The 23,223-nt window shown below is 41.8% G+C and overlaps 1 protein-coding gene across 2 annotated transcripts in view; it reads left to right on the top strand.

Moving 5' to 3' along the window:
* The first annotated feature begins 6,758 nt into the window (after positions 1–6,758).
* LOC308329318 (natural resistance-associated macrophage protein 2-like) overlaps positions 6,759–23,223 on the top strand; it is a 33,419-nt gene continuing 16,954 nt past the window's right edge. For both annotated transcript variants that reach the window (XR_013965376.1, XM_080783566.1), the window contains exons 1-8: positions 6,759–6,895; positions 13,574–13,702; positions 16,141–16,280; positions 16,933–17,052; positions 18,407–18,526; positions 21,221–21,327; positions 22,266–22,336; positions 23,041–23,108. Coding sequence is in view for 1 of the 2 variants with exons in the window: in XM_080783566.1 (XP_080639692.1) it covers positions 13,666–13,702; positions 16,141–16,280; positions 16,933–17,052; positions 18,407–18,526; positions 21,221–21,327; positions 22,266–22,336; positions 23,041–23,108 (663 nt within the window). In the remaining variant the exon portion in view is untranslated. The remainder of the gene's footprint in view (positions 6,896–13,573; positions 13,703–16,140; positions 16,281–16,932; positions 17,053–18,406; positions 18,527–21,220; positions 21,328–22,265; positions 22,337–23,040; positions 23,109–23,223) is intronic.

The raw sequence follows: 23,223 nt of genomic DNA, 5'->3' as shown, positions 1-23,223 counted from the left end.
CATGATCAGTCAACCAATTGATTGATTTAAATGCTCATTGCATTCCTTTGCAGATCAATGGTTATTATTCAGTATGTCTGTTGTCTTGTTCATGTTACTGCAGATCAATGGTTATTCAGTATGTCTGTTGTCTTGTTCATGTTACTGCAGAGCCCTCTGTCAGTGGTTATTCAGTATGTCTGTTGTCTTGTTCATGTTACTGCAGAGCCCTCTGTCAGGCTGTGGAGCCTTTTGTTGCCTCATTGTGAGCTTGTAGATCGGCTATATTCAATATAGGCTATACTTTCAATCCAATAAAACATTGAATACAGGTCTTTTATTTGTAACCTTTTTATCTCTATCTTGTGATGTCGCTACTTTTATTCTGAAACATAATAGTACTTCCACCACTGTACCCAGAGCCAGGCAGGATTGTTGTTAAAAAAAATCACACACGTGTGAAGTGAGGGGCGCTCTTATCACTATACATCATCTCATTCTGGCCAAAATAGCCCATATGCTCGCCTACATAATTTTGGGCGGGAACCGATTTTGGTGTTAGCATCATGTCGTGCTTTAGCTATTGAAAAATAGCAGATCTACAAGCTCATAGCGCGCCACCGAGTGGCGCGAGCTTGTAGGTCTGCTATTTTTGAAAAATCGAAGAGCGACTAAAGAGAAACCCAGTATGATCTAACTGCAATGCTGCCATCTAGTGTCCAGAACGAATAGTGTCGAGACCTGCTTTGACCCTAGTACTACAGTGTATAAACGCAATTTAGTTAATCTGTTAACTTGGTACTAAACCAGATCGCCCCATTAGAGTCTGTTATAATTAAACCATAGATTATACTAAGTGTAATTAATGTGTTGCCTCAATGCTGGATGTTTAGTTAATCTGTTAACTTGGTACTAAACCAGATCGACCCATTAGAGTCTGTTATAATTAAACCATAGATTATACTAAGTGTAATTAATGTGTTGCCTCAATGCTGGATGTTTAGTTAATCTGTTAACTTGGTACTAAACCAGATCGCCCCATTAGAGTCTGTTATAATTAAACCATAGATTATACTAAGTGTAATTAATGTGTTGCCTCAATGCTGGATGTTTAGTTAATCTGTTAACTTGGTACTAAACCAGATCGACCCATTAGAGTCTGTTATAATTAAACCATAGATTATACTAAGTGTAATTAATGTGTTGCCTCAATGCTGGATGTTTAGTTAATCTGTTAACTTGGTACTAAACCAGATCGCCCCATTAGAGTCTGTTATAATTAAACCATAGATTATACTAAGTGTAATTAATGTGTTGCCTCAATGCTGGATGTTTAGTTAATCTGTTAACTTGGTACTAAACCAGATGGACCCATTAGAGTCTGTTATAATTAAACCATAGATTATACTAAGTGTAATTAATGTGTTGCCTCAATGCTGGATGTTCTCAACGTATATTTAATAATAATAATAATAATATTAATATTTAACAACCCTTTAGTACATGACTGATTGATTGAAGTATGTATTAACAGTTTGATTGAAGTATGTATTAACAGTTTGCAGAATTACAGTACATTTCAAGCACAACTCGATACAAAAACTGTTCACTGTGTGAGTGGACGACCCAATAAAGCATTAGGCCTGGCCTACACATGTATAGCCTACATGTCAGTAGTAATATTAACAATGACAATAAACAAAATCAACATAATATTACATAATGTAACAAAACAAAAAGAGACAAACGGAGCACTGCCATGCGTTGTTCACTTCTTTCATGTTATACATTCATATGTTTGACCTTTGACCTTCTTTCATGTTATACATTCATATGTTTGACCTTTGTTTGTGAAGGGAGTCCATGTTTTATACATGTTATACATGTTATACATTCATATGTTTGACCTTTGACCCATATGTTTGTGAAGGGAGTCCATGTTTTTATGAATGTCTTGTTGTGGGATCTGATTCTCTCCATCTGCATGACTACAGTCATTATAGCCACTTCATGAAGCGTAGTCTAATCTTGAAGAATTAAAAAATGAACCCAAATCTGGCACGTGTGTGTGTGTGTGTGTGTGTGTGTGTGTGTGTGTGTGTGTGTGTGTGTGTGTGTGTGTGTGTGTGTGTGTGTGTGTATTTGCCTGACTGAGTAGTATTTAGGTCATTATAACCTTTGAAATCACATTAGACTGTCTGTGAGTCTTGGATAGGGTCCCGTTAGGAGACCATCGACCAATGAGGCCGCTGGAGCGAGAGCACATGGTACAGCGGGTGGACAGGGTTGCCATGCCCGCTTAATATTATAAGCGACTTTGGACCATGATGTTTGCAGCTGACATTGTGTATATTCCTGCGCTATACCTGCATTGAGTGACCTTAATTGGTACATAGAATTTGATCTATTGAAGATTCTGACCTTCAAATGTACATCATTTTTGTTTTGATTGTATTGCTGTATTGTTGTATTGTTCTTTCTGCTTTGGCAATGTAAACATATGTTTTCTCATCATCTCAGAAATGCAATTAAATTAATATACGTGTAAATGGCCCAATTGAATAACAACATTGCTGTAATTTGCATCAGTTGAGTCCCAGTTTCAATGTATTGATTTATAAACAGTATGCAGAATGAGTACATTTAATTCAAACAAAAGTACAACTCAATACAAAAACTGTGGACACTATGATGAAGCATTACACTTGTTTACAATAAGGCCCACCATTTTCAATTCATCAGAACATTTATAGAGACTTACAATTATACACTTCTATATAAAAATCAGGAATGATTTAATGTAATAATGTCAGGTATATCAAGTTAGTTTCAGCCTTCTGAAAAAGAGGTCTGTTTGATGAGGTCTGTGTCGTGATCTTCATATATGGAGACGGCCATATATGGTGGCGTGACGTCACTGGCGTGTCACGAGGCATGATGTCACGAGGCGTGTCCATATATGGAGGCATGATGTCATGTGGCGTGACCATATATGGAGGCGTGACCGACCAATTAACCGGCCGACTGATGGGAGATGCAGGTTTTCATAGTTAACTGCGATTAGTTTTGCGTCGCAATAATACAAAACAATCACACCTGTGTGAAGTGAGGGGCGCTCTTATCATTATACATCATCATACATCATCTCATGAACAACTGAATGTATGTGATTGGTCAGCCGATTTGCTCGTCTACATATGACGTACATTTATGATTTTCCCTTCATTGTCAATGGCATTTAATGTTTGTAACTATATTTGAAGGACATCTGACCCAATTTCTCCTTTCATTGTCAATGGCAAATATGAGACGTGTGGCGACAAAAGCTGTACATGTATATATCTAAAGCAGTCTAACTCATGTTGATTAGGTGGTGTAATGGTGATGTAAAACAAACATTATACATTCTCTTTACAGTTATGGCATTTAATGTTTGTGTTTAGACAAGATGTACATTTTTCACTTTCATTGTCAATGACGTTATTAAAACAAACATTGAACTAGTAAAAACAAACATTAAACCTGTATATAGCCTGACATTTTTAATTTGGGCTTGTAAGGTTGTACCCCCCCCCCCCCCCCCCCCCCCAAATAGCTGATCAATCACATTATACATAGGTTTTAAATGGTGTAGCAGTAGCAGCAGCTTCTTGGGCTTGTTTTCCAAACCTGGCAACACTGCGTGTGGCGTACCGTGGGCTCTGTGCGGCCGACCTGCAGATGACGGCTCCGTCTTATGAGCAGTTTTAGAACTTCCGGTCTGAGAGCTAGCAGATTTAAGACATCCGGTTGCTTTCAGAATAAAATAAGGTTATTTAATTCGTTAATTAAATAATTTTTACATTACATTATTAGTATTATTATTACATTACAGTTATTGTAAAGACACACATTATGTTTCTGTGTAAAAATAAGTAATTAAATAACATAAAAAAGTTATCTAAATGGATAAATGCTATTCACTGGAGTGCATGGACTTTATAAAGTGGACACTGGACAAAAGACGGCTCCGCGAGGCAACTATCTGGACATACCCACGCGTCCGGGGAGATGTCCTCTACCACCCCACAGTCTCCGCTAAGCGGGAGAGGTGTAAAATTCAGAGCAGCAGAGCTTCTATTGGGGTCAACACTCAAAAAAGTGCCGTTTCCAGACACAGAATGGACACTGGACAAAGAGGCCTCCGCGAGGCAACTATCTGGACATACCCACGCGTCCGGGGAGATGTCCTCTACCACCCCACAGTCTCCGCTAAGCGGGAGAGGTGTAAAAATCAGAGCAGCAGAGCTTCTACTGGGGTCAATGCAAAAAAAATTACCGTTTCCGGACCCAGACTGGACACTGGACAAAGAGGCCTCCGCGAGGCAACTATCTGGACATACCCACGCGTCCGGGGAGATGTCCTCTACCACCCCACAGTCTCCGCTAAGCGGGAGAGGTGTAAAATTCAGAGCAGCAGACCTTCTATTGGGGTCAACACTCAAAAAAGTGCCGTTTCCAGACCCAGAATGGACACTGGACAAAGAGGCCTCCGCGAGGCAACTATCTGGACATACCCACGCGTCCGGGGAGATGTCCTCTACCACCCCACAGTCTCCGCTAAGCGGGAGAGGTGTAAAATTCAGAGCAGCAGACCTTCTATTGGGGTCAACACTCAAAAAAGTGCCGTTTCCAGACCCAGAATGGACACTGGACAAAGAGGCCTCCGCGAGGCAACTATCTGGACATACCCACGCGTCCGGGGAGATGTCCTCTACCACCCCACAGTCTCCGCTAAGCGGCAGAGGTGTAAAATTCAGAGCAGCAGACCTTCTATTGGGGTCAACACTCAAAAAAGTGCCGTTTCCAGACCCAGAATGGACACTGGACAAAGAGGCCTCCGCGAGGCAACTATCTGGACATACCCACGCGTCCGGGGAGATGTCCTCTACCACCCCACAGTCTCCGCTAAGCGGGAGAGGACTGAGAAGCTACTTTAATAGTTTAGTAGTCACAGATTTGATAAATAAAGCTTTGGAAAATAAACAAGTGTACAGACCACAGCTACTAGTATCAGTTTGTCCAGTGTCCATTCTGTGTCTGGAAACGGCACTTTTTTGAGTGTTGACCCCAATAGAAGCTCTGCTGCTCTGAATTTTACACCTCTCCCGCTTAGCGGAGACTGTGGGGTGGTAGAGGACATCTCCCCGGACGCGTGGGTATGTCCAGATAGTTGCCTCGCGGAGCCGTCTTTTGTCCAGTGTCCAGTCTGGGTCCGGAAACGGTATTTTTTTTTGCATTGACCCCAGTAGAAGCTCTGCTGCTCTGAATTTTACACCTCTCCCGCTTAGCGGAGACTGTGGGGTGGTAGAGGACATCTCCCCGGACGCGTGGGTATGTCCAGATAGTTGCCTCGCGGAGCCGTCTTTTGTCCAGTGTCCAGTCTGGGTCCGGAAACGGTACATTTTTTTGCATTGACCCCATTAGAAGCTCTGCTGCTGTGAATTTTACACCTCTCCCGCTTAGCGGAGACTGGGGTGTGGTACAGGACATCTCCCTGAACGCGTGGGTGTGTCCAGATAGTTGCCTCGCGGAGGCCTCTTTGTCCAGTGTCCATTCTGTGTCTGGAAACGGCACTTTTTTGAGTGTTGACCCCAATAGAAGCTCTGCTGCTCTGAATTTTACACGTCTCCCGCTTAGCGGAGACGTGGTAGAGGACATCTCCCCGGACGCGTGGGTATGTCCAGATAGTTGCCTCGCGGAGCCGTCTTTTGTCCAGTGTCCAGTCTGGGTCCGGAAACGGTATTTTTTTTGCATTGACCCCAGTAGAAGCTCTGCTGCTCTGAATTTTACACCTCTCCCGCTTAGCGGAGACTGTGGGGTGGTAGAGGACATCTCCCCGGACGCGTGGGTATGTCCAGATAGTTGCCTCGCGGAGCCGTCTTTTGTCCAGTGTCCAGTCTGGGTCCGGAAACGGTACATTTTTTTGCATTGACCCCATTAGAAGCTCTGCTGCTGTGAATTTTACACCTCTCCCGCTTAGCGGAGACTGGGGTGTGGTACAGGACATCTCCCTGAACGCGTGGGTGTGTCCAGATAGTTGCCTCGCGGAGGCCTCTTTGTCCAGTGTCCATTCTGTGTCTGGAAACGGCACTTTTTTGAGTGTTGACCCCAATAGAAGGTCTGCTGCTCTGAATTTTACACCTCTCCCGCTTAGCGGAGACTGTGGGGTGGTAGAGGACATCTCCCCGGACGCGTGGGTATGTCCAGATAGTTGCCTCGCGGAGCCGTCTTTTGTCCAGTGTCCAGTCTGGGTCCGGAAACGGTATTTTTTTTTGCATTGACCCCAGTAGAAGCTCTGCTGCTCTGAATTTTACACCTCTCCCGCTTAGCGGAGACTGTGGGGTGGTAGAGGACATCTCCCCGGACGCGTGGGTATGTCCAGATAGTTGCCTCGCGGAGCCGTCTTTTGTCCAGTGTCCACTTTATAAAGTCCATGCACTCCAGTGATGAGCATTTATGCATTTAGATGACTTTATTATTACTATTATTATTATTTTATTACTTATTTTTACACAGAAACATAATGTGTGTCTTCTAGCATCATATAGCATCATTTAAATGCTTAATTTGTAGTTTTAATGTGCAAATGAAACTTTTTTTTCATACTCTAGAGGGTACTCTTATTTTGAAGAGATCGTCCACCGGAAGTCTTAAATCTGTTCATTAGATCTGTTCACTAGACGCTGCCGCAGATGGCATGGACAGAGTCACTTTGCCAGCAGTGTGCTGCCTGGCCGGGAGGACAGCTTGTTAACTTCACATTCACCCTGTAGTGACTGGACCTGCACGGACATCTCAACAACAAGTGGACCTATAGGAGGGTCTATAATATCCCCCTCGGTTTACTGTCTCCTCCACAACTTCACCCAAAAAGGTAACGACCACCATGTTCAACATTCTTTTTTTCCCCCTTGAGTTGTGAGAAATGAACTAGAGATTAGCTTCCGCGGCTAACTAACTGGCTAACAGCAAAACTCTCATTAGCAACCATGGAAACTGTTCAAGCCTTTTTGCCCGATTAGACAGACATAAGAGAGTCCTGTCCTGGCTGTCAGGGTCAGGTGTGTCGATCAAAGATTATCTGGGACACTGTCTATGTGGAGTCTCCATGGACACAACAACACTCCATACAACTATAGCTAATGTCTGTAGCCAACAGCAGCTAGCTGCCTGAATGGATGTATGTACACATTCTACAGTAGATAATAAAGATTAAAGATGTACAGTCTTCAATGGAAGTGGGAATTATTATATGGTCACAACAGCAGCTGTAGTGGGAATGTTGTGTGTGAATTTGACTGTCTTTATATGAAGCGATATTTATTGTTGTTATCGGTCGAGACTATAGATCATGTCATGATGCAATACATGTATGATATTTTGATATACATACATATCCTATACTTGCATTCCATGATGTCGAATGCGACCCATTGTTATTGTTTGGGAGTTATAGCTGTTCAGTTGTATTCAGCTGGTGATTGAACTGTCAAAACATTGTTTGTATGTTAAATGCTACTTCATAGTTTGACAGCTGTTTGACTCTGTTGCAGACGGTAGTATATGTGGTGGCGTCGGTTTGAAAGAATGAATGGAACCCACATTGCAGTGTAACTGTACATTTACTCAAGTACTGTACTTATTACTTAAATAAGTTTTAAGGGCTTATTTTTCCACTTTTCAGTACTTTTACTTCTACTCCACTACATCTCAGAACCAAATGGTACTTTTTTTACTCCACTAGAATTATTTGAAAACTTACTTATTTACTTTGTAGATTTTGATTATTCATATTATTATCAAAATATTACATTAACCACTTCAACCCTATTTACATTTTGGCCATTTGAAAAAAGCTCATCTACAAGCTCGTAGATCTGCTTTTTCCCCCAAAATATTTTTATACATTTTATACATTTGAAAACTTGTGAAATGGGACATTCTACATAAAGTCAGTACTTTCTAGTTTTGGTACATTTAAGTTCATTTTCATACCAGTACTTTTACTCAAGTACTCATTTACTTGTAACACTTTTCCCAACCATACCCACATGTCATCCCAGCTGAAGGGTTTATTTATTGTTGACAATTACGGGGTTGGGCTATAATATCAGTAATAAAACAATATTGTCATTATGTGATATGACATATGAAACTTGGTATTGTCTGGGATCTTGGATATTGTAATGCTGTGAGATGACATTACACAAGAGTTGTCTTTTTAAGCTGCATTACAGTAAAGAGGTGGTGCACTTTTCTGATTGTTTTAGGTGTTTTGCTAACTTGGTTATTATATAGGCATTATTGTCTTGATATATATATGTTTTACTTTTTAATCCCATTGTGTAAATATTTTGTTAAAGGATTAATATTCATCGCCACAACATCGTCAAATATTGATCATAATATATTGATATTGAGGCAGAGGCATGGTGACAAATCTTTGATCATATATTGATATTGAGGCATGGTGACAATTTTTATTTGGTGATGATCGCTGGCATTACAGGGCTGCTATGATGCCCATCCCTCCCCCCCTTTCAGTCCACATCCGGATGGAAGGGATGTGTCTTTGTTGACGTTGTTGAACATAGAAACTAAACACTAGAGACATTGATTTGCTGCTGCTGTTGTTGACATCATGTGCTCATGGGTGTTTCCGTTCACTGTAATTATTATACTGTATGTTCTATCTCAGTTTGCAGAATTACAGTACATTTCAAGCACAAACTCAATACAAAGACTGTTAATTAACTGTGAGTGGACGACCCAATTAAGCATTACACTTGTTTACAAGAGGGTCCACCATGTTCAATTCTACAAACAAAACATTTAGAGACGTACAAATAGACACTTCCATATAGTCAAAGAACAGAACAGGAATTCATCATAAAGGGAAAAGATTCAGATTTTACGGGGGCCAGTTTCGAATTGCAGCCGTCCGTATAGGTGCCCTTTGAGAGCGGTTTTGAAGGAGTCAAGGGATTCACATCACATGTCTTAATCACTGTTGGAACTGGGCGTTCCACATGTTGCTGGAGCGAAAATAATTTAGTCCCTTGTTTGTGCCGAATCTGGGCTGCACATGTTGTTTGTTGTGTGTGAATGTGTTTGGAAGTTGGAACTGAATTCCTTCACTTCTTTGTCTTTTCTTTACCTAGACAATCTTTTTCTATTCTATTCTATTCTTTTCTATTCTGAAAATGAAAGGTGGTGAAAATAACTCTGGTAACCAATGACGACATCAAAGGAATCTTAACCCATTTTAGGCGGGAACCCGTTTTGGTGTTATAGCATTACGTTATGCTTTAGCTTAAAAATAGCAGATCTACAAGCTCGTAGCGCGCCACCGAGTGGCGCGCTACGAGCTTGTAGGTCTGCTATTTTTGAAAAATCGAAGAGCGACTGACATTTCGAAGACATTTTATTTAATCTGATCTCAGGTCAGAATGAAAACTGTCAGGGTGTAGAAGACATTTTTAGAATCTGATCTCAGGTCAGAATGGGTTAATGTGTCTGGCTGGCATTCGGTACCTCACCTGAACTGAACTGCTTGGTGCTACTAATGCCATAGAAACCAACATGGGAACTACAGATGATTTGCTGTTGTTGAGATAATAGATATGTGCTCATTGGGTGTTTCACACTGTGGTTTTATAGGAATCAAATGTGAATAGCTTTAGGGCTGAATTCCTTTATACCCAGACGATCTCAGACAGTTAGTGGTTTTGTAAGATGCTAAAAGACAAATGCTAGTACATGTTGAGTTTGACGGCGTTGGCCTGTATTAAATACCAACATTACCTTTTGTACTGTTTTGTTATTTATTCTATAGGCATTAAACCTGCCTGCCAAAACACAGGCCCTCATAATAATGAATAGCTGATTGATGTATCACAATAATCACATAGTTCTAATTATGTTCTATATTTCTTTCTGATAGTTGTTTTTCTCTGAATGTAAAAGTCAAAACTCATTCTTTGTGAGAATGCACTTGATCAACAAACTCTCTCTCTAATGAATTCTGGAGACCAGCAACTGTCACACTGTTTTTGCATTGTTTGCTGGTAGTTTGTTCACAGCAGTGGTACCCGACCTTTTCAGGCCCCCAGATCATCATAGTGCTTATGAACTGGGTGGGGGGGACCCCTCAACATAATCATAATGCTTATGAACTGGGTGGCTTATGAACCCCTCAAGATAATCATATCTGGAGATTCTGGACCTGGTGAACACCCCAAAATAATCATATCTGAACCGGATGACCACCCCAAAATAATCATATTTTGAACTGGTCTGGGGGGACTTGAGTCGAGGCATTATTTAGTCAGACGTGCGGTTCCACAGATAGAATAGCCGATTTACAAGCTCGCGACGCCTCTGTGAGCTTGTAGATCTGCTAGTATTTTCACAATTTTTGACTGTTTCTTATTGACAATTATTATTTGACAAGTATAGTTTGTTGATCACTTTAAATGCAGTAATCTGGTATTATAATTTCCCTTATTTTGTTTGTGGTGTCACTTCACACCCAGGCATCGGGGGACCCTAGCAGGAGTGTGTGTGTGTGTGTGTGTGTGTGTGTGTGTGTGTGTGTGTGTGTGTGTGTGTGTGTGTGTGTGTGTGTGTGTGTGTGTGTGTGTGTGTGTGTGTGTGTGTGTGTGTGTGTGTGTGTGTGTGTGTGTGTGTGTGTGTGTGTGTGTGTGTGTGTGTGTGTGTGTGTGTGTGTGTGTGTGTGTGTGTGTGTGTGTGTGTGTGTGTGTGTGTGTGTGTGTGTGTGTGTGTGTGTGTGTGTGTGTGTGTGTGTGTGTACACCACAGATGGGTGAGGCATTGGTGACTCGTCGTCAGTTAGGGAGGTGACGTAGATAGAGGGGGTGATTGTGTAAACTGTTCTCTGCAGATTATGTCTGCTCTGTGTTCTGTTCTGGGAGCCCAAGGTTTGTCACCATTATTACATGATAATCGCCTAATCACAAGTACAGTATATTTGAGATAAGATCATCGCAATTACTTTCGCGTGATCGTCATAAATTCGGTATGACTTCATCAGTTGAGAAAATGTTCATGCATTTTCAAACTTAAAGAAATTAAAGATAGCCTGATGAAGGCTGCATAGGCCGAGACGTTGCTGTATCCCTGAAATAACAGTTGGTCACTGCATTTGAAGACAGTGTGCGGGTGTTTGTTCCTTTTTTCAAACTTGAAATTTGAAAAAAAAAGTACAACTTTGAAATATGGCCATAATTAATAATAATATAATATATAATAATAATTGTTAATTTTGATTAGATTCTGGTTATATTTTGTTTTGTTTACAACATAAATTAATTTTGTTTTTTATGTTCCAATGCCAAAAAACACATATACCGGTAAATATATAGTTAATCTCAATAATTGAATCATTTCATGGTCGTGACAGCCTGCCATATTGAGGTCAAGGTTTTAGGGAAAGTTGGCCTTGAATGACTAGCGTATTGTACAGTATGTACAGTATTACACTATGGCCATGATCAGCTGAAGCATTCCTTCCAACAACACATCAGTAAACATTATTTAGCCTGATTATTATTATAAATCTAATGGGTTCACAAGGTAAATCTGACGCGCTACAAGCTTGTAGATCTGCTATTTTAGAAAAATCATGAAAATGTGGTGCAAATCTTTGAATATATATATTCATTCACAGCGAACGTTTTTAGCTTGAATCTTTGCTTCTGGGGGGGGTCCCTGGAACTACATATTTTCAGATGGGGGGTCGGCGGCCAATTACATATATTTTTGGGGGTCCCTGACATGAGACAGTGTGAGAACCACTGAAAACTGTCTGAATGTAGGAGGCAGTTGTAGAATCTTCCTCAGGTCTAAAATGGGTGAATTTCTTCTCTGTTAAAGTTCTGGAATGAATCCATGCCCTGGTGGTGGCTCTATAGAATATAGAATATGAGCTTTGCTCAGCCCTTTACTCTAAACCTGAAATAACCTCAATAACCTCTGAGTCTGGAAACCAGAGCCAGCGCTTAGCCTTCATAGTCTACCCAACAGCCCGTGTTTTTATTAGGGATTAGATTAGGAGTCAAGACCTTGTTTTTAATGCCATCATTACTTTAATTCTTTTTTGAATTGGTAATGCGTAATGAGTAGTATAGTAATCCAGGGGTCCCCAGTTTAAATGATAGTTTGGACCCTTATGGGTGTGAATTTGTGTAACTCTGAGAGTGTACAAATGGAACCAAACCATTGGTACACTCTCAGAGTTAAATTTACATTGATTTTACAATATAAACTGGGGTCCCCAGAGATAGAAATGTCATTAAATGGGGGTCTGTACTGTAGACTAATATTCATGTCAAACTGGGGGTCCTAATTTCGCACTATACTACTCATTACTGAGAGAGATAAATATAGCGATCGTAAAGACTAAAGACTCACTTACTGGTATTTTAGAACCCCAACCCCCTTTTCTTACACAATGCACATCCACCCATGACTCGGCTCAGCAGGGAAACAGCAGTCATGTGGTTTCTCTTCTCACTCACATGCTCTACGAGGCCAGACCCTGGAGCTTATGTTCCATCTAGACCAGAGCAGGGGTTCCCAAAGTGGGGCCCGGGGACCCCCGGGGGGTACTTGAGGGAGTTCCAGGGGGGGGGGGACCCACTGCTTCTCAACCTGCATGTGGGCCGGGACCATTCCCCAAAATCGGGATTCGGGACCCCAGTTTGGAAGTGGTTGAGTCTGTCTGTGGGATTGCATATTTATTATTATTATTCAACCAATTGAAAATTGTTAACAAGATCTTGTGATGAAATAATAATAAATACATGATTTTTCTTTCTATTTTTCTGAAAGTGTATGGTTTGGTTTTGAGAGTGCGCTCAGAGTTACACTACAGACCCGTAAGGGTCCATTTGGTTCCTAAACGATCATTTGGGACCTCCCTCAAGTACCCCCAGGGGGGTCCCGGGACCCCACTTTGAGAACCACTGACACGTGACCCACTACAGCGCTGCTGATGATGATGATGATGATATGATGAGACATTTCAGAGCCAACATTGTGCTAGGGAGGGGACAGTTTAGTTCAAGGATTGTTGAACAGAAACCAGGGCTGTCATTGGTCAACTCTTGTTCTCTGAAGAGGTTTCACAGTTTTGTGGACAGAAAGAAGGAAGAATGTCTGGGAACGAGTCACGTGTTTTTATTCCCCTTCAGCCCAGTCATTGTTTGAACAGAAAAAGGAGACGGTTCTTCTTTTTTGCACCAATGCGGCTTCAGTCATAATTATGTTGGGCTGAAGTTGTATCATCAATTAAAAACCCATTCTGGGCGGGATCCCCCTTTTGGTGTTGGCATTACGTTACGCTTTAGCTTTTGAAAAATAGCAGATCTACAAGCTCATACTAGCTTGTAGGTCTGTGCTATTTTTGAAAAACTACTGACATATTAGAAACATATTAGCTTTTTCAGAAAACTGTAATTTTTTTTAGAATCTGATCTCAGGTCAAAATGGGTTAAAAAAAACATTTTTCTTTTCTTCTCCTTTGTCCGCAGGCAGATATTCCTGCCCACACCCTCAACAGGAGCCTGCGTTGCCCCCCCCCCCACCCCCTCCCCCTCCCCAGGACCCTCTGTAGCCTGCTCTCATGATGGCCGGGCAGGATTCTACAGACCTCCTGGAAGGTGAGTGCTTATGATAACAGAAATGTGAGTGGGCTGCACCTCTGACACTCCCAGACGTCATGCAGTGATGATGGAGGGTAGGGTGCTGTACTGTACTGTACTGTACTGTACTGTACTGTACTGTACTGTAACCTTTGTTGAAAAATGTATTCATTCATCAACTCATTCTGAGGCCGATTCTCTGCAAATCATCTCTTGTCAACCAGTGTTGTTTTTGGCAGCAAATTTAAAATTTAGTTTTAGTCATATAGGGCTGTATTTTGCGTGTCTTAAGTACCAGGTCTTATTCCCTAACTTGAGTAAACTAAAGACCTGGAGGCGTGATCAGTGCTCTTTGGCCACTCAGAATAGCCAAATGGCATTGAGTTAGGGAATAAGACCTGGTACTTAAGACACGCAAAATACAGCCCATGGTCTCTTTAATAGTTTTCACTTAGTTTTTAGTCACCTGGAAAATGGTCTAGTTGTAGTCGACTAAATGTCATGAGATTTTATTAGTAGACTAAATCTACAGGTGATTTAGTCGACTAAATCCCACCAAATTATTTTGGTGGGCCTTGATGCCTTCGTAAATTGTAATGACATGTTTTTACATAGCCCATCTACAAGCTTTTTTTTCTCTCAGTTCTCCTCAGCTTTTTTTTTAGAAATAGGAAGTTGAGTCATTGAGAAATATAAAGGAATTAAGGTCATTGTTTAGAGATCAGTGGATTAATCTAGACCGTAGAAGTTGGCGAGATGGACGAACACTCCAGACTAAGTGAGTTGCTATTTGTAGCTTGAAGATTAACCCATTGTGTTGGTGTTTTAAGCATTATGTTATACTTTAGCTATTGAAAAATAGCAGATCTACAAGCTTGTAGGTCTGCTATTTTTGAAAAGTCGTGAAAATGTGGCGCAAATCTTTGAATATATATTTCAGAGCGAACATTTTGAACTAAAATATTGGCTTCTGGGGTGGGTCCCTGGAACTACATATTTTCAGATGGGGGTCCGTGGCCCAATAGAGATAATTCTGGGGGTCCTTGACATGAAAAAGGTTGAGCACAACTGACATAGAAACATGGGTTTTTCAGAAAAATGTTAAGATTTTGAAGCCTTTTCTTTATCGACCTCAGTCCAAAATGGGTTAAACCCTTCTTAATTTGTATATTGGAGGCGGACCCTTTTCTATCTTAATGTGTGTATGTTGTTGTAGCTCAAAACCGTTTGTTTCTGTCTCTGACTTCATTTGGAACAGAGAAAAGTTAAAGGATCACAATCGTAGACGGAACAAAAGAAGATATGTACAGTTTCAGCTCCCTTAAGGGCAAATCTATTGTCTCCAAACACAACATTATGAAGAAGCACGTTGGGTTGAAAGTTTGAGAAGTCACTTTTTTTAAGTGGTGCAACCACTTCCTTAAGTGACTGTGTGTGTGTGTGTGTGTGTGTGTGTGTGTGTGTGGGTGGGTGTGTCTGAGCACGAAAACAGCATGGTTGTTTTTCACCACCTGTGCGCAAACCTAACACACACACACGCACATATTAACTGTATATATGGTGATTTTGGGTGTGCCAGTACAGTACAGTGACAGTACAGTACAGTACAGTACAGTACAGTAGAGGGACCCCCACACGGTAACTCTGTCATTTCTCAACCGTTTCGGACGCAGGGCGGCTCGCCGGGGACCCACACACGGAGTTGCACCACTTACTTCACACGGGTGTGATTTATTTTTTGTTTGGATTTGCCAATACATTTGCAATTTTTCTTTTTGTCATTTTATCGTCTACTCCGGCTTTCGTGAACACCCCAGACAGTTTTTAAGTTGCTCTCTTCAGCAATTAAAATGTGACATTAAGTAGTAGTATTATTATAAGTAGTAGTTTGATCTGACCTTTTGTGGAGTAATTTGTTTAGTTTATTTTAGGTTAAAAGTCACATAATAAATGTGTCCACTGATGAAGGCTGGATAGCCGGAACGTTTGTCCCCTAAATAAATAAATGTTTTAATAGTAATAATAATAATAATAATAAAAGTTTATTTGTATAGCACCTTTCATGACATGAAATGCAGCTCAAAGTGCTTTACAGAGCAATGGAGAAAAAAAAAAGAAAAGCAAGGCATAAACATTAAAAAAAACAAGCAGTAATGCAATACAGTGAGGACATGAATAACAAAAAATAAAAGATCAATTAAAAGCAAGGGTGTAGAAGTGGGTCTTGAGATGTGCTTTAAAAATGTCTACAGAGGTTTTGAACTGCAGTCTTGGTGTGTGCGACCCACTACCGTTTATTTGATCGGGTAATGCAGGTGGTCACATGAAGGCTAGTTTAAAAGTCACAACACAAGTTAAAACCACTCGAGTGGTTTTAACTTGTGTTGTGACTTTTAAACTACAGTGTTCAATTTCCAGACCAGACCAATGACCTTGACCCTCTCTGCCTCCCTCAGAGGAGCCTCCCCAGGACAAAGGGGCCGTCCAGACCACCCAGTACAGCACCATCTCCCCTCCGGCATCACCGGTCGTCGAGGAGGAGCCTTTTGACACGTACTTTGAGGAGAAGGTACCCATTCCAGAAGATGCCAACCCGGTACGTATTATTTCCATAGTATTTATATGAACATAATGTGTCTTACGTTACCAGTAAGACGCGCAAACGCGGGAAGCGAACGCAGTCTGTCCCGCTGTTACTGTATATGTGGACCTGGCCCCTTTTGTGCCCATATATGGAGCTGAGTGGACCTGGCCCCTTTTGTGCCCATATATGGAGCTGAGTGATTGCTGATGCAACACACTCCATATTTGGATAGCGGGACAGACACACGGACACACGGACAGACAGACAGACATGATCTGCTAGGTCTCATAGTAAGTGCTCACTGCATTCGCAAACAACAACAGCGTATAACGCGGAAAAGCTTGTGATCCACGGGGGCCTTAGTTTGAGGTCACTTCGGTCCAACAGTTCAACATTTTTAATCCCCTCCCTAGCCGAGTGGATCAGATTTGGAGTTTGGTTCGTTCAAAACGCAACATTCCGACGTCGTCGGGCAGAAACGTCTTATCTCCATATTCTAACAAGCTCAACTTGCACTTGTAAATCTGCTACGTTTTCTATTTTTACATTTTTAACCATGGAAAGCAATCGTTTCTTTAGACATTTTCTGTCATTCAGTCTCAACGTGTGTGTGTGTGTGTGTGTGTGTGTGTGTGTGTGTGTGTGTGTGTGTGTGTGTTCTCAGATCTTTAGTTTCCGTAAGCTGTGGGCGTTCACTGGACCAGGGTTTCTCATGAGCATCGCCTACCTGGATCCAGGAAACATCGAGTCTGACCTGCAGTCTGGAGCCAAAGCAGGCTTTAAGGTCAGTCAGTGTGGTAGCCTGGAAACCCAGACAGGCTTTAAGGTCAGTCAATGTGGTAGCCTGGACACCCAGACAGGCTTTAAGGTCAGTCAGTGGTAGCCTGGAAACCCAGACAGGCTTTAAGGTCAGTCAGTGGTAGCCTGGAAACCCAGACAGGCTTTAAGGTCAGTCAGTGGTAGCCTGGAAACCCAGACAGGCTTTAACCCATTCTGACCGGGAACCCATTTTGGTGTTCAGCATCATGTTATGCTTTAGCTATTGAAAAATAGCAGATCTACAAGCTCATAGCGCGCCACCGAGTGGCGCGCTACGAGCTTGTAGGTCTGCTATTTTTGAAAAATCGAAGAACGACTGACATTTTTTAAAATCTGATCTCAGGTCAGAATGGGTTCATCAGACCAGTGTGTGTCCAGTGGAAACCTCGTATGAATCTGATCTCAGGTCAGAATGGGTTAAGGTCAGTCAGTGGTAGCCTGGACACCCAGACAGGCTTTAAGGTCAGTCAGTGGTAGCCTGGAAACCCAGACAGGCTTTAAGGTCAGTAGCCTGGAAACCGGACAGGGTGCGTAGGGGGAGTCCCTGGGGAGTTATTGGTCTGGCACTCCTCAGTTTGAATTACGTTTCGCTCACCCCAGAGTTGTGGGTGACCAATCTGAAGTGATACCTTTTTGCTGTGACGTTGGAATCTGTTTGTAACCTCCTTTTAGAAATAAGTCTTCCACACTGAAGTTCCAGACTAATATCTACACAGTGATATTAGTGATACAGGGTTCCATTTTCGTCACCGCTAAACCCCTTATCCCTAAACGTCTTTGCCTTTTCTTTTTACTATTTTGCTAAACATTCTTCAATAGTTAAAATGGCCAGTCTACAAGCTCACAACGTGTCAATGTAGATTGGCTAGTTGAACTATTCCAAAATGTTTTGCAAAATAGTTAAAAAAAAAAAAAAAGCAAAGAAGTTTAGGGATAAGGGGTTTAGAGGTGACGAGAATGGAGCACTTAGGGCTGTATTTTGCGTGTCTTAAGTACCAGGTCTTATTCCCTAACTTGAGTAAACTAAAGACCTGGAGGCGTGATCGATGCTCTTTGGCCACTCAGAATAGCCAAATGGCATTGATCACGCCTCCAGGTCTTTAGTTTACTCAAGTTAGGGAATAAGACCTGGTACTTAAGACACGCAAAATACAGCCCTGCGTCTCCAAAATCATGGCCAAAAATCAGGCATTGGTTGGTCTCTGTACAGCCTGAGTGTGACTATTATTCTCTCTCTCTCTCTCTCTCTCTCCCTCTCTCTCTGTGTCTCTGTGTCTCTCTCTCCTCTCTCTCTCTGTGTCTCGGTGTCTCTCTCTCAGCTCCTATGGGTCCTGCTGGGGGCCACCATCATCGGGCTCCTCCTCCAGAGGCTGGCGGCCCGCCTGGGCGTCGTCACCGGCATGCACCTGGCCGAAGTCTGCAACCGCCAGTATCCCACCGTGAGATTCACCTTTTCTGCTCCTTTTATAAATAAATGCATTCATAGGCCTAATAATAATAATAACAATGCATCCCATTTTAACACTGCCTGATGGAGGGGAGCCAATAGCATTATTACAAAGTTATCCCCCTCACTGGGGAAAATTCCGGGCACGCACCGGGGCGAGTAGTCCAGTATTCTTTCCTAATAATGGTGACTCAACCAGTCAATCCCGCACAGTGTACGGGGGGGGGGGGCGTACACTTTCCCGTACGACTGTGGAAGTTCTTGACATCCAACTTTCCAGTAAATGACAACATTGACAGGACGTGTTATCAGTCACCTATTTGTGCAAATAAAGCCACTTGTCACGCAGCATCGGAGCCCACAGTGTGCACGCGTCTCCGAGCGTATACTACTCGCCGCTCGGCACCTGCCCAAGTTTGGGTTGGACACACACACACACACACACACACACACACACACACACACACAGCCTGATGGAGGGGAAAGGAACTGGTTGGAATAACGTGTTCCTTCCACGCGCTATACGTCCAACCAGGGAAACCCCCCCCTGTCAGGTGTAAAGGAGCAACTTGGACACTCAGGCATGAAGGAAGCATGAGTTCAAGTCCGTTGCTCTCCCCTTGTCCCCCATATATGGGGACTAGGTTGGTGGAGGGTGTGTAGAGCCCAGGATCACATTAGATGATTGACACAGGGGTGAACAATGGGTTACAAAATCGTGGGATAAAAATGTAGTAAAAAGAAAAGAAAGAAAGTTTGCTGAGTATTATGATCACAGTTGAGGAAAGCCATTCATTCCCATTTGAAGTCTAATATTGGCAACACAGCTCGTCTCTGTGTTCTCAGTGCTTGGTCTGCACTTCCTACAGATTGAGCACAATGCTTCCACAGTCCTAGGAAATTCTAGACATTGTGCCTTTTTTAACACCTACGGTGTTAACCGCTTCCACTGTTCAGACCACAATGTTGTGTCTTGTTTCACTAGTTTTTCTTTTTTTTTTTGTTATCAATTTTATTTTATTTTATTACCCCATTTTTTTGACCTGAGATCAGATTCTAAAAATGTCCAAAAATAGCAGACCTTACCCTACACCTCCCCCTGGTGGAAGTAAAGGATGCCTACTTATGTCATTTTAAGACCACAGTTTTTGATTGATTGATTGAAATCTTTATTAACAGTTTGCAGAATTACAGTACATTTCAAGCACAAACTCAATACAAAGACTGTTAACTGTGAGTGGACGACCCAATTAAGCCTTACACTTGTTTACAACAGGGTCCACATTGTTCAATTCATCAAAACATTTAGAGACAAACAAATAGACACTTCTATGTAGTTAAAGAACAGAACAGGAATTCATCATATAGGAAGCGAAAAAATATATATATACAGTGAGGGGAACAGGGGGATAAAAGAAAACGAAAGACAGAGTGTAGGGCGCCTGCACACAGTCTTCTAGACATTAATACAAAACGATAACAATATCTTGTGACTGACCTGACGGGGCTACATTCATATTTATTGGACGCATTCATCGCTTTGTAATTGTTTACAGTTAAATATTTAAAGCTGCTATAAGCAATACTATGTCGAAATGTTAATTACCTTCTTTTTGTTTAACCCATTTAGAGTTTTCTGAAAAAGCTATGTTTCGTTCTTCGATTTAAAAAAAATAGCAATAGCAAATTTTTCAATAGCTAAAGTATAACATAATGCTAACACCAAAATGGTTTAATAAAAAAAGTTAAACGCTCCCCCCCCCCCCCCAAAAAAAAAGTCAGGAAGTAGACAGGCAAATCAACCAATGACAAAACTTCCAGGAACATCTTTGAATGCAGATTGCAGTGTTACTGCTTTAACACATTTTGTACATAATACGTCCTGAAACGTCATAAGGATTGGAACCGAGAGGTGCCTACGACGTCTGTGGACGTCCTAGCGACGTCCAAACGACGCGGGGCGAGATGATAATATTCAGAATTATTATTATTTTTTTTTTTTGGCATTTCGCTTTTCGCTTGCCGTATGCTAACACTCTGTGCAACTATTAGCTTGTCATTGACTCCCATGTTAGCGCGGCGGAAAGAATGACTCGTATCTCCTGATCCAGGGCGCTCTCCGTGGTGTTGAATGGATCGATATGCTGGCGCTGCGTTTCTGCTCCTCATCCGTCTCTCCCGCAAAATATGAACTCTTTTTGGAGCGTATATAAATATATTAAGATGATCGGAGATTGTGAGGTCACTTTGTCAGTCAACTTTTTTAAGAAAGTATTTCCGGTTCATGGCTTTCAAAATAGAAGCGATCACTACTCTGGCGATTACTCTGGCGCAAGCAGCGCCTTTATTTTGATGCAGTTCCGGTACTAAATGTGATTATTTATTGTCTTCTCTCTCTCTCTCTCTCTCTCTCTCTCTCTCTCTCTCTCTCTCTCTCTCTCTCTCTCTCTCTCTCTCTCTCTCTCTCTCTGTCTCTGTCTCTGTCTCTGTCTCTCTCTGTCTCTCTCTGTCTCTCTCTCTCTCTCTCTCTCTCTCTCTCTCTCTCTCTCTCTCTTCTCTCTGTCTCTCTCTCTCTCTCTCTCTCTCTCTCTCTCTCTCTCTCTTTCTCTCTCTCTCTCTTTCTCTCTCTTTCTCTCTCTCTCTCTCTCTCTCTCTCTCTCTCTCTCTCTCTCTCTCTCTCTCTCAGGTGCCACGCATTCTCCTTTGGCTCATGGTGGAGCTGGCCATCATTGGCTCAGACATGCAGGAGGTCATAGGCTGTGCCATAGCCTTCAATCTGCTCTCAGCGGGCAGGTACTGTACTGTACTGTACTGTACTGTACTGTACTGTACTGTACTGTACTGCTTGTCGACTACCTTTTTTTCACTGACGAAAAGGAAATAAAAACATTACAAACAAAACTAAGCCATGATGACTAAAGACTATACATTTAACAATTTAACCCATTTTGACCTAAGATCAGATTCTACATCCTGACAGTTTTCTGAAAAAGCTGTGTTTCTATGTCAGTCGTTCTTCGATTTTTCTAAAATAGCAGATCTAACAAGCTCGTAGAGCGCCACTCGGTGGCGCGCTATGAGCTTGTAGATCTGCTGTATTAATATGGGAGAAGAATACACAAAAACTAAATCAAACTTATTTTCTCATTTTCTACCGTTTTTACAGTTGTGGGACGTGAGGGCTTTGTTTCCAGCAGCGGTCACACATATTGACAACTTCGTCAACACATACAAACTATATTAAAATGTTATGGAGGGAGAAGAGAGGAGAAAGAGATCCAGTAGAACTAAAATACATGTCATCTTATGTTAGGATGTTGCGCTCTGAAAATAGCCGATCTACAAGGTCACAACGTTGTTGTGAGCTTGTAGGCCGGCTATTTTCAGCATGCAACCCATGGAAATTGGGCATTATGACGCCATCAAGGCCCGCCAAAATGCATTTTTTGTTGACAAAATCAACTGTAGATTTAGTCGACTAACATCTTATGATATTGGGTCGACTAAAACTAGACTAAATTAATTTCAGATTACAGAAACAGATTACGGATTACAGAAAGTTAATTAATTTATTAATTTCAGATTACAGAAACGGATTACAGAAAGTTTTCCTCAAAAGAAACTGTTGTCAAAATGTGTTGTCAAAATTAACACTGTTGCAATGTCTACATTCTGTACAATCTGGGTGTTACTTCATTAATGAATTAATTTAAGTGTTTCTCTCCTCTCAGGATCCCACTGTGGGCCGGTGTTCTCATCACCATCATCGACACGTTCGTGTTCCTTTTCCTGGACAAGTACGGTACGTGATTCTATATGTATAGTTATTAAGTACGGTATGTTGATTCTATATGTATAGTTATTCTATAAGTACGGTATGTTGATTCTATATGTATAGTTATTCTATAAGTACGGTATGTTGATTCCTCCGTGAATGCAGGGTCTGATCAAAGCATTTTAGGACTTTGCCTTTTTTCCCCCAAAGAATTATACACAATGGGCTGTATTTTGCGTGTCTTAAGTACCAGGTCTTATTCCCTAACTTGAGTAAACTAAAGACCTGGAGGCGTGATCAATGCTCTTTGGCCACTCAGAATAGCCAAATGGCATTGATCACGCCTCCAGGTCTTTAGTTTACTCAAGTTAGGTAATAAGACCTGGTACTTAAGACACGCAAAATACAGCCCAATGAGTCACAATGAGCCACCAGAGTTTGCATGTTCTCCCCGTGTCCCCTAGGGGTAGGTACCCTCACAAAAAACATGCAGTAATCCTGGTCTCTAAACTACCTCTCCCTGGCCAGCCGGGGCGCCTGATGGAGGGGAAAGGAACTGGTTGGAATTAGACTAGACCTAATGGGTGATTTGACCGCTAGGTATTACTAGTACGTCAAGTCTTAGAATGTTTTGACCAGCCCTCATAAATATACCAGCCTTTAGCTTCAGTTGTGTCTCTGCTTTAGAAATGTCTTCTCTAAAGTCTAGCGTGGTGTTTATTTCATTATAGGTCTAAGGAAACTGGAAGCTTTCTTTGGCTTCCTCATCACCATCATGGCTGTCAGCTTTGGTTATGAGGTAAGAAGTGTTACTTTACTTCCATTCAAGAGTTTAAACTATGTGGTGTTTGAGAGTCTACTGTATATGCATTTCCCTTAGGTACACGTGGTAGGACTTGGTAGGAGAAGTTGTC

The sequence above is a fragment of the Protomyctophum bolini genome, assembly GCF_963924005.1.
Source record: "Protomyctophum bolini genome assembly, chromosome: 2".
NCBI lineage: Eukaryota > Metazoa > Chordata > Actinopteri > Myctophiformes > Myctophidae > Protomyctophum > Protomyctophum bolini.
Note: the sequence above shows the minus strand (reverse complement) of the source record. Positions and strands in the feature narration are given on the sequence as shown.